An 11,443-nucleotide genomic window follows, 5' to 3' on the forward strand; every position below is an offset into this window, starting at 1 on the left:
ACAGAATTAATAATCTGGCGTTGGCAATTGTCAATAGAACCGACCGCGTTGTGCCAGAACATTGTAAGGAGAAGTTTAGTATGTGTTAATGGCTTGAATTTCTAATAAGATGGGAGATCCATTTATTGTTCTAAAGTTGTTGTCCTGGATAGAGATCTCTTACTTGGGGGGCGTAGTCAGTACTAATTGGTTCATATTAGGGAAAGTTTTCTTTTGATAGTAATCGATAACCAAATTGATTTGCAGAGCCAAAACCAAGGTGCCAGAGGATTGAGAAGTAGAACCAGATCAGCATTTCTCCATGAACAGACAGGGGAGAGAGAAAAGGAGTTGATGGGTATTGCACTCTTTCTATTTGTAACCAATAGGAAGGTGGTTGCAATTCAGATGTCCCTGACAGGGTCTATGATGCTTACTCCATCCTTTTCGGTTAAGACAGAAGTGTGGGTCAAAGTTTTCAGAGCAATGGAATTAAAATATCGTCTCTGTTTGATTTCAGATTTCGGTGGAAAAGACACGGAATCACCTTGAGAAGGAGAGAAGGAGAGAGGGAGCTTGAGAAAAAGAGGAGATTCCTTTTTTATCTTAGGCTCTGGCAGCTAATACACGTTTCGTAGCTTAATCATTCATTCTATTTTGCCTTAATATACTCCATTAAAGTCTTCTTTGTGCGCTTCTATATATTCCTTCAACTTGCTGCAGCTTCTTGTTATCAAGCTTCTGGCTTGCTTTATACACTTTTTAAGACTTCCACATTTTCGAAGTTTCGCCGAGGGGTTTCCAGGGAGAAGAGAGAGAAGAGAGAGATGGAGAATGACGAGAATGCCTTCTTAGAGGAGCTTCTGGCACTCAGAAGGGAGAGTTGGGGTAACTTTCCTTCTGAAATGGGGGAGTTCTACTCCAGTGGAGGGAACTTTGACAGTTTCCAAGAGAACCCAGGTCTGGTTTTGCCTTACTCATCGTTTGGTTTCAGGGAGCCAAGCGAAACCATCTTCGATTCTCCACTGAATGAAGTCTATTGTCCAATTCCCGGCGGTTATTCGTTTAATGAGATTGATCCGTCGTACAAGAAGCCGGACGTTGCCACCTTTCAGACACCAGAAGAATGTATGCTCGGCATAGAAGATGAAGAACTGGGACTACTGTGCGACAATCTCAGCAATTCGGAGAAGCCACAGATATGCGATGTGGAGTTGAAGCGAGCTTCAGAGATTCAGGCCTGCAAAATCAGTTCATGCGTTGGGAGGAAGAGCCGGGTAAAGAAAGTGGAGGGCCTGCCTTCAAAGAATCTAATGGCGGAGAGAAGGAGAAGGAAAAGATTGAATGATCGTCTTTCTATGCTTCGATCCGTTGTCCCTAAGATAAGCAAGGCACGGGGAAGGACCCTTCTCTTGATTCTGCAAATTTTCATCTTTGAAGAGTGGCAATGATTGATGTTGTCAACAGTCACTTTCATTTGCTCGTAAATTTCAGATTTTACAATTTAACATTCTAGCATCTCAACAGGACCTTCCAGTTTTTGTTTTTCTTCCTCTGAACTCGTTGCAAATGAAAAATGTGTTGGGCAGATGGACAGAACATCCATATTGGGGGACACCATTGATTACATGAAAGAGCTCCTAGGGAGGATCAAGACTCTGCAGGAAGAGATTCAAGCAGGGAATCATCAGCATAATGTGGTCAGCATTTGCAAGGAATTGAAGCCTAACGAGATCATGGTGAGCAACACTCCCAAGGTGAGAAGAAAAAAATTTAAACGCTTATAGATTCAATTTGGAAAACGATATTTCTCCCATTCTCCATGAAAATTTATGCGGTCTTATTTTGTCATTTCTCCGCAGTTTGACGTGGAGAGGAGAAATACAGACACAAGGATAGAGATCTGCTGTGCTGGTAAACCTGGTCTGCTGTTCTCCATAGTTAACACATTAGAAGCTCTGGGCCTGGAGATTCAACAGTGCGTTATTAGCTGCTTTAATGATTTTGGAATGCAAGCCTCTTGCTCGGAGGTGAGCGACCACCATTTCTGATACCATTTCTGAACTTCTATCCTCTCTGGATACTTATTCGACATTTTTGGTCTCTGTTATTTCTTACAGGAGTTGGAACAAAGAGCGATAGTAAGCTCAGAAGAGATAAAACAAGCATTGTTTAGAAATTCTGGGTACGGAGGGAGATGCATGTAAATTAGACAATAACTTCCGTCAGTTTCTGTATTTTTTCTCATCTTTTCTCTTCCAGTAGAAAATTTAGGGGAGTTCATAGCACTGTAGGAACTCGAGTTATTTGGGACCTCATCTGAATAAAGGGCTGGAAATCAATGGAGCCATGGCTCCATCTTCTTTCAAGTTTCAAACGATCTGTGTCATTTCTACTTTGAATTTGAAATTTTCCATCAATTTTAAGGGCTTGCTCAACAGTTATTTAATCTTTCGCCTGCAACAGTTCCAACGTTCATACTTTTTTGCCTTGTCGACCTCTCAAGTTTCAGAGGCAATTCATCAAATTCCAAAGGCAACTACAGAAATGTTCTTAACCAGACGGCTATGAAATCTGCATCTCTTGACGCCCAGGTGGGTCCCCAGAGTGGGAGTTACCAAGGTGGCACAGAGTTTAAGATTTTCACAAGAGCCAGCGATCGATCACAGGTTAATGTTTCAGATGCCTAGCAAAAACAAAGAAACAAGCCATGATTTTGATGGACTGTTCATCGAATTGCAGACAATGAATCAATTCACTACCAAGAAAATCTTATAAAAAGTGGGCAAAGCTGTACATTAAACTGACTGAATTGTCTTATTTTCCTAAGAGAATTGCTAGCTGAAGGAGGCATTGGATCCAAGGTCAGAAACAATTAGGCCGTTTTTCTGGTCAAAACTCATCTTCGCACTCGCCTTCGTCAGATTCAAAATCTGCGTCTTCCCATGTAGAAACTTCCTGCGTTTGCTTGAACACCTTAACAAAATCGGTGGCATCGGTAAGCAGAGCGTTCTTGGCAGCTTTGATGGTCACTTTTGGTATGTTATTCTCGTTTGTCTCCTCTCGAGCAGACACTAAATTTCGGGTCTGGAATGATCCCGTTCTTTTCCTCTTTGCATCTCTGCTGTGCAACCGATCGATATACTTCTCATGCAAGGCCATGTTTTTCACCCTTTTCAGAACCGGGGGACTAATGAGATCTCTCTCACTCGAATTCATCTGGGTCTTTTGAAGAAATTTATTGGACCTTCGCATAGAATCAGGGGTAGTGAGCATTTTAATTGGTGAGAACATTAGATTAGATGAACCTGAGTCACCTTCAAGAGCTGAGAACAGATCAGCTTCATGGTTTTGGTCTGCAAGATGCTGCTTTTTTAGTAAATGCCTTGCAGTCTTCTGGGCAAGAGATTTATGCTTCAAATTCTGTGATTTCTTCATGTTTAGGTCCACAGGCTCGAGAAGTTTACTAGCAGATACTGAGAAGTTGCTCAAGGGAGAGAGATTTGTTCCTCTGGCCCTGGAACGAGGATGATGTTGCTGTGGAGTAGGGAGCTCTGAAAAAATTCTGTTGAAGCAGTCCTGTGCAGATTTTCCTGGCACCTACATGCATAAATGAAGCAATATTCACAATCAGAGGTTTATGACCAAGAAAGATATTGGTTAAATATTAGCAAAGCAAAATTATAAGCAAAGAACCAAGATTATAAGCAACCCTGATGAAATAAAATGCAACTACTTCAGTGGTTTTTTCAATTGGTTCTTCACAACATATGCAGGGACCCACCACCAAGAAAGATATTGGTTCCCAATTTAGGCCAGGAGATTGCTCCCAAATATATAGAAATTTCTCAGAAACGAGCAGAAAGACATGATGATAAAAGATTTCAAGGAAGAAAAGTTAATGGATGTGGGTATGAACAGTAAAATTGGAAACAGAATTCCAAATGGTGTGAAGGATAATTACTACAAAACCAATATACCCTTACCAGGTATCATTTGTTAAGTTTATATCAAAAGCTCCTAAATGAAAAACAGTGCCATGGCACAACTTACACATTTACAGACAAATTACAGACAAGGGATCAAATTCACAGGTCGTACACATCTTTATGTCTTCAAATATAGTAGCAGCACAAAAGTAGGTGATTTTCCTGGGCATATTGAGATTTAACAGGAAGAATAAGCAAAGTCTGTTTGAAGCAAAGCGAGCATAAAGCCAACATACAGAAAAGGAAGGCCATCATTAGGAATCTTTAGTCAGTCTCAGAAAATTGTCAATGACTATGTTTTGGTACCATGACAAACTGTATCCACACCACTTAAAATTCATCGTTCCAATTCACTATCTGCACAACAGATATGGCAGACTAAATTTGTCTGGCTGTATAATATGGAGCCTACAAATAAGCCCATTTAAGGCAAGTTTTCCCATGTCCAACCCTTGTCATGCTCATACTTAAAAACCAAGGGTGGAAATGGAATTGTTTTTGAAATGTTTCTCAGGCATACAACACAGATACCTATAGGGAGGATAAAAAGTACATAATTCGGGAGAGCTAATGAAATTGATCCCTTTCAAGTTGGAAATATGTTTATACATAGGGGTGGCACCACGCCAAACTGGCTCATAAACCGTTCGAGCTCAGCTTGAAAAAGCTCGGCTCAATTCAATTTTTACTTGGGCTCGCCCTTAACTCAAACTTAAAATAAGGCTCGTTAAGTATAACAAGCCAAGCTCGAGATTTTTCAAGTTTGGCTTGTTAGCTTGTGAACCGACTTATTAGTATTATTTTTTTACGAAAATACCCTTTACTCTAATTGTTGAACAATTCCCGCTTTAGTTGGTTGATAGATGCTCTTATTTACCTCAAAACTCAAAGACGATCAATCGTTCATCCCTTTTAGGTTCCTCAACATCTAATATTGTTGCTTGTCAATGAAATAAACACTATTAAAGGAGGTTTTTGCTCTTTCTTTTAGGTCCATTAAGCTGGTTATTATACATTAGTATGCTCCATTGCAAAGTCTGTGACACCTTTGTGATACCTTGCAGTTCATGGTACCAAGGTCATCACAATGTTCTCTTTATTTATTTTTGTAATTTTTTATATTTTTGAAGATTTAAATGTAGGTTGAAGCTCGGGCTCAAACTCGGTTAAAAATTTTGGGCTCGAGCTCGATTCCAATTTTAGGCTCGAAGCTGAGCTCGACCTCGACCTCGAGTTTGAAGTATTCAGATCAAGCCACACTCGAACATATGCATGTTCGAGCTTGACTCGGCTCGATGCCACCCGTATAATAAATTATACAGTTCATCTCAAAATGTTGAACAGTTCTTGTACAAGACCGTTTCAGAATACTTTGAAGAAGTATAATAAATTATACAGTTCATCTCAAAATGTTGAACAGTTCTTTGTACAAGACCATTTCAGAATACTTTGAAGAAATTATGGGGAAGTTAGGGATAAATAACATACAATGAGGACTTGTCACTCTAATAAAGCTGCAATTGTCAAGAGATTGAACCAAGAGGGATTAGAGAAACTTGAGGAGAAAAAAAAACTATGACTGGAAGACCCGGTTAGGAAAGAAAACAAAAAACTACCATAAGTTGACGTGAACAAGGAGCAAGAGAAACTTTTGCAATACAGATTTCATTGGATTAAACTCTGTTTATTTTTTCCATTTGGTTCAGGGAATTAGGTATCGTTCTGCATATCAACGACCGGGTGAGTTTCTGAGGAGACATAATGGACAAGTAGCCTTTTTCCATTCCTAACCAGCACTAATCTTAGAGTACAAATGTCTTCCTAAAAATTGGACATATTGCTCACACAATCAATCCATCACTACTGGTTCTATCACCAAGTGAACTTCCATTAGTCAGTTTTATGCAAGTTAGCATTTCCATTATCTCTTAGATATATACACTAAATTAGTCATAAAACATTTTGCATTCTATAGCCTATAAGTAAATTCTGTCTAAACTGTGTCTAGTGACATACAAATCTATCATGCCCCATGTGTTTATCGTAAGTGTCAAAGCCAGAAACATGATAATTAAACTTGCAAGCAAGTGAGAGACCAAAATACCAGTCTCGATACTTTCTTCCAGAAATTAGGCGTAGGCTTCTGGGTGAAGTAAGCTCTCCTCAGTGCAGCTTCCTGGTTATCTGTCCACTTTTGATTTGTAGTATCTTTCTGGAGGTTCTCACATGCTATCTTAATTGATCCGTTCTCTTCCTTTGCTAACTCTATCTTACTTCTGTTTCTCTCTTTTCCCTCTCCCACTTCTAATTCTACAGGCACCACACAATCACCATTACTCATTTTAGTCCTTTTACATAATTCTTTGGGTAACTTTGGTTTCTTTATGTTCTCCAGAGAAGCCAGAGACTCACGAAAATTCTTTCTATCTTTTTGAGAAGTTTGTTTGTCAGTCATCTCAAGAGAAACCCGTTTCTCTAATATGTGACTTTGTCTAAATTGATTTTCTTCACTCTTGTCCCTATATTTTTCACATTCATCACCCCAAACATCTGCTCCTTCCGCGTCCCCAGCACAAACCCAATGTTGACCACATTTTCCCTTAACTCTACGGGCACTGCCTTTCCTCTTAGTCTCCAAACAAACATGCTTACTTGATGATTCCCTCAACCTATTTCCCTTCAGGTGGGTAGCTCCATTTGGTTTTTCTACTACATCATTCCTGCTGTTATATGCTTTCTCTGGAGCTACTCTCGAATTTCTCCAACTTTTCTGGCCCTTACTTCGGGTTAGCGCTGAAGATCCACATTTAGTTGCAAGCTCATGAAAACTGCATTTCTCAATTTGGGCACCTTCCTCTGTATCGGCTATTTTTTCTTCATTGAAATGTTTATCAGCACTGGTCGTGTTTGAAAATCTAGGAGACCTTCTAAGAACCCGAAAAGACTCAGCATTATCAATGGGCGCCTCGGGTTTTCTTGACCCACTCTGTCTGGCTTGCTTCTTGGTGAGATTCACCAAGCGGAGAGACCTCCTTCTAGTTTCAATTTTTTTTGGAAAAACTCCTCTTCTGAAAACTTGATTACCAAACTCAGATCCAAAATTGGATTCTTCGTAAGCGGAAATCGGAGTAGAGAGTACCTGATTTTTCTTGGTTCTTGTCTTTGCACAGCCGGAGGTATCGTCAGAAACAAATCTGGGAGAACGTCTGAGTGGGATTTCAGAGAAGCACGTTGGCGTTCCATGGCTGAGAAATTCTGCCTTGGGCATTTCTCCCGAAACTTCTAGGCGGAGAGACGAGAAAGGAAGAAGAGATTCAAATTTCAAATTCGCCTCGGGTCGGGACATTAAAACCGAAACTGAAGTGGATACCCGTGTCTTAACCCGCGTTTTCCGAATTGGACTCGGAACTTTGACTCAGACATGTGAAAATATGGATAAGATCAGCCGAGTCGAATCGTGACTCGCCCGTCCTATAACTGGGCTTACCAAAATTAGACTACTTAATTTTAGCTCATATTAAATATAATTAAATAAAATATATTACCCAACTTAGAAACGTAAACAAATAAAAAAAATCGAGTCACTGTTCATGGTCCTATAACTGAAGGCAACTCTGCAAATCCCAAGCAAGGTGTCAACATTCAATCCATAGTGAAGGGGTCCGGAGAGTGCTAAAAGGGGAAGCCATGATCATCATCCTTCTCTTTTTTGTAACAAAGTGGAGACAAATTGATAATTTGAAGACGATGACATAGTCCATCGCATCACCTTTCTCTTTGTCATGCATAGTCTCAAGATCAAACTTTATAAAAACTATATACGTCAATTTCTCAATAGAAAAGTTGAAAACTCGACTCAAAGATCTTTCCAACAGTATATAATTTTCTATAGGAAATATATGGTAAGAGAGGAAAAGAAGATTTAAGAAAAAATGAGAGAAGAGAATAACTCTAGTTATTGGGAGAGTGTAGAGAATAAACCATGGGAGAGAAGGAAGAGGAAAAGAGAGAGAAGTGTATGAACCAATTTGAACCAAGAAGAAGATGCTTCAATGTTCTACCCTGTAAAGATTATAAAATTCACCACACTCTCGGGTGAGTTCTTCTATTAATTTATAGATGTGTGTGTATCAATTACAAAGATTACAATTGATTACAGTAATTGTAATTTGTACAGAAAAGGTATGAAGGAGCTTGATTAGCTCCTGTAATTTGGGAGCTTAATCTTCTGTAAGGAATGTCCTAAACAGGGCAGTGTTCTGTTTTGGCATTATCTTCAACAGCCCCTTGCAAGCTTAGCGTCGGATTTGGACAAACGTGTAGCTTGAATCGAAAGAACTGAAAGAGAGGCCGAGAGACGCTTTTGGTGAAGATATCTGCAACCTGTAAGTGAGAGGGCACGTATTGAGTGCGAATCTTGCCAGTAGCAACAAGTTCACGCAAAAAATGAATGTCTAACTCAACATGTTTGGCCCGTTTGTGGACAATAGGGTTGGAACTCAAGAAGAGAGCGTTTTTGTTATCGCATAAGAAAAGTGGCCGCTCAGGGAGGGAGACTTTGAGATCACGAAGAAGATGGGTGAGCCAGATAAGTTCGGCGGCCGTGAGAGCAAGAGTACAATATTCAGACTCACAGTTGGAACGAGAAACTATAGGTTGCTTCTTGGCACTCCATGAGACTAAGGTATCACCAAGGTAAATAGAGTAACCCGAGGTGGAGCAGCGAGTGTCAGGACATCCGGCCCAGTCAGCATCAGAGTAAGCAACTAAAGATCCCGGTGAAGCGGATGGACAGAAGGACAAACCATAATGGAGAGTACCTTTGACATGCCGAAGAATGCGCTTAGCAGCAAGGAAGTGGTCAGCAGTGGGAGAGTGTAAAAATTGACTTACTGAGTTGACAACATGAACAATATCAGGACGCGTGATGGTCAAATACTGAAGAGCACCAATAAGGGATCGGTAAAGAGTGGGGTCCGAAAATAATGGACCAACAGAGGATAAATGCTGAGAAACCACCATAGGAGTGTGCACAGGCTTGTTGTCAAGTAATTGAGCCTGGGCAAGGATGTCGCGTGCATGTTTCAACTGACTGAGAAATAGGCCATCAACGGTTGGTGTAGCTTCAAGACCAAGAAAATAGCTGAGGGAACCCAAGTCCTTAGTAGCAAATTCAGAATGAAGCTTGATGACAAAGCTATCAAGAAGAGAGGGATTGTTGCCCGTAATAATAATATCATCGACATATAAGAGCAAATAATGGATGTCAGAGTGCCGATGAAAGACGAAGAGCGAAGGGTCAGTACGACTACAGTAGAAGCCAAGATGAATAAGGAAAGAGCTGAACCGCTGAAACCAGGCTCGAGGGGCTTGCTTGAGGCCATAGAGAGCTTTTTGAACCTTGCAAACATGATCAGGAAAGCGAGGATCAATATATCCTGGTGATTGTTCCATATAAACTTGTTCATTAAGAGTACCATTTAGGAAAACATTTTTGACATCCAATTGATGGAGAGACCAGCGATTTGTGACAGCAATAGAGAGTACAACCCGAATGGTGGTAGCTTTGATGACAGGACTGAAGGTGTCGGTATAATCAAGACCTGAGACTTGTGTGAACCCCTTTGCGACGAGACAAACTTTGAAGCGCTCAATAGAACCATCAGGCAAGTATTTTGTCTGAAAGACCCATTTAGAACCCACAATATTTGTATGAGCCGGACGAGGAACCAAGATCCAGGTACGGTTATTTTGTAGAGCTTGAATTTCTTTATCCATAGCAGCTAGCCAGGTAGGATTCTTGGCAGCTGATTTGAAACCTTTGGACGCAGTAGTTGTCAAGAGAGCATAAAGGAGACCAGAAGAGCTAGAGTAAGCAAGATCAGTCGAGTGACGAGGTTTAAAAATGTCAGCCTGAGCGCATGTGAGCATAGGATGAGACCGTATTGGGAGTGCGGCAACAGGAGCAGGGGGTCCAGGCAGACCTGAATCTGCGGTCGACAGAGGCGCACCTGTAAGCAAATCAGTGGCCTGCAAAATCTCATCCACAGGATCAGTACAAATAACACAGGGATTAGAGCCAGATGGAGTAATGTGAGGGGAATGAGGCGCCGGAGGAGATAGGGACAAGACTGTAGGAGTTTGACCAGGTTCCAGGAAGTTGGAGAATTGGAGAGAGGCGAGAGGTTGAGCCTGAGAAGATGTTAAGAAAAGGAAAAATGTCTCATTAAATTGGGCATGTCTGGTGATATATATTCGAGAAGTAAGGGGATCAAGGCAACAAAAACCTTTATAAGGTGAGCAATACCCCATAAAAATACATGGACGACTATGTGGGGAAATTTTATTAGGCATATAATCACGTAAACAGGGATAAACACGACAACCAAAGGGATGAAAATTTGCATAATTAGGAGAAAAACCAAAGGGTGTTGGCAATCGGTTGATGATGTAGGCAACAGTGCTAAAGGCAACAACCCAGTACCGAGTAGAAACGTGAGAATGAAAAAGTAGATCCAAACCAGTTTCAGTGACATGACGATGTTTGCGTTCAGCATGACCGTTTGAGCAGGGGTATAAGGACAAGATAGTTGATGATGAATACCAGATTGACGAAGGTGATTTTTAAAACAATTGCTTGTAAATTCGGCACCACCATCACTTTGGAAAATTTTAATACGAGCAGAATGTTGATTTTCCACAAATTTTTGAAATTGAAGAAAAATATCATAAAAGTCAGATTTCAATTTCAATGGGTAAAGCCAAGTAAATCGAGAAAATTCATCAACAAATAAGACATAATAGAAAAACCCCAATTTTGATGTTACAAGAGACGGACCCCATATATCGTAGTGAATTAGCTCTAACACATGAGACGATCGTTTTTTCGTTTCGAGAAAACGGTAAACGATGACTTTTGGAAAGTTGGCACGTGTCACATAATGTAGGAGAGGGTAATAAAAAAGTAAGAAAAACTGGCCTTTTTTATTTAATAAAGAAATGACAGAATGATGCACATGACCTAGACGAGCATGCCATAATTCATATGAGGCATGGAAAATTTTATTGTGCAAAACATAAATGAAGCCAGAGTTTCCACGCTCTAGCACATATAAACCTCCATCACGTCTACCGGTTGCCACCACCTTTCCCGTTTGACAATTCTGAATAGTAAAAAAATCATTAGTAAATGTAACAGATAAAAGATAATTATTGGTCAATTTACTAATAGATAATAGATTTTTGGTAAGGTGGGGAACGACTAAGACATTTAACAATTTGAGGTTTGGGGAATGGGAGAGATGACCTGTACGGGTAATTGGGAGGGACACCCCATTTCCTACAATTACACGATCCTTACCCGTGTAGGAGACAGACTGATCCAGCGTGGAGTGAGAAGGGGTCATGTGGGCTGATGCACCCGTGTCCACGGACCAGTCAGAAGAGTCATTTAGTTCGGACAGGGAGATTGTCGA

At 40.5% G+C, this 11,443-nt stretch overlaps 2 protein-coding genes across 2 annotated transcripts; one reads left to right on the forward strand and one right to left on the reverse strand.

The window, feature by feature from the left end:
• Positions 1–499: 499 nt before the first annotated feature.
• Positions 500–2,747, forward strand: LOC137953325 (transcription factor bHLH93-like). The gene is made up of 4 exons (XM_068800669.1): positions 500–1,370; positions 1,569–1,736; positions 1,842–2,009; positions 2,100–2,747. Exons 1-4 carry the CDS (start codon positions 807–809, stop codon positions 2,184–2,186), a joined length of 987 nt encoding a protein of 328 aa, XP_068656770.1. The 5' UTR covers positions 500–806; the 3' UTR covers positions 2,187–2,747.
• On the reverse strand, positions 2,723–7,236 carry LOC137953478 (uncharacterized). Its single transcript, XM_068800892.1, has 2 exons — positions 6,073–7,236; positions 2,723–3,579 (listed from the first exon to the last, which is right to left on the reverse strand). The coding sequence occupies exons 1-2, from the start codon at positions 7,234–7,236 to the stop codon at positions 2,872–2,874; spliced, it is 1,872 nt and encodes a 623-aa protein (XP_068656993.1). The 3' UTR covers positions 2,723–2,871.
• Between the last annotated feature and the right edge of the window lie 4,207 nt (positions 7,237–11,443).

The sequence above is a fragment of the Aristolochia californica genome, unplaced genomic scaffold, assembly GCF_029961685.1.
Source record: "Aristolochia californica isolate CCGP_79_NKW_82.1479 unplaced genomic scaffold, dmAriCali1.0.hap1 SCAF_16, whole genome shotgun sequence".
NCBI classification, from domain to species: domain Eukaryota; kingdom Viridiplantae; phylum Streptophyta; class Magnoliopsida; order Piperales; family Aristolochiaceae; genus Aristolochia; species Aristolochia californica.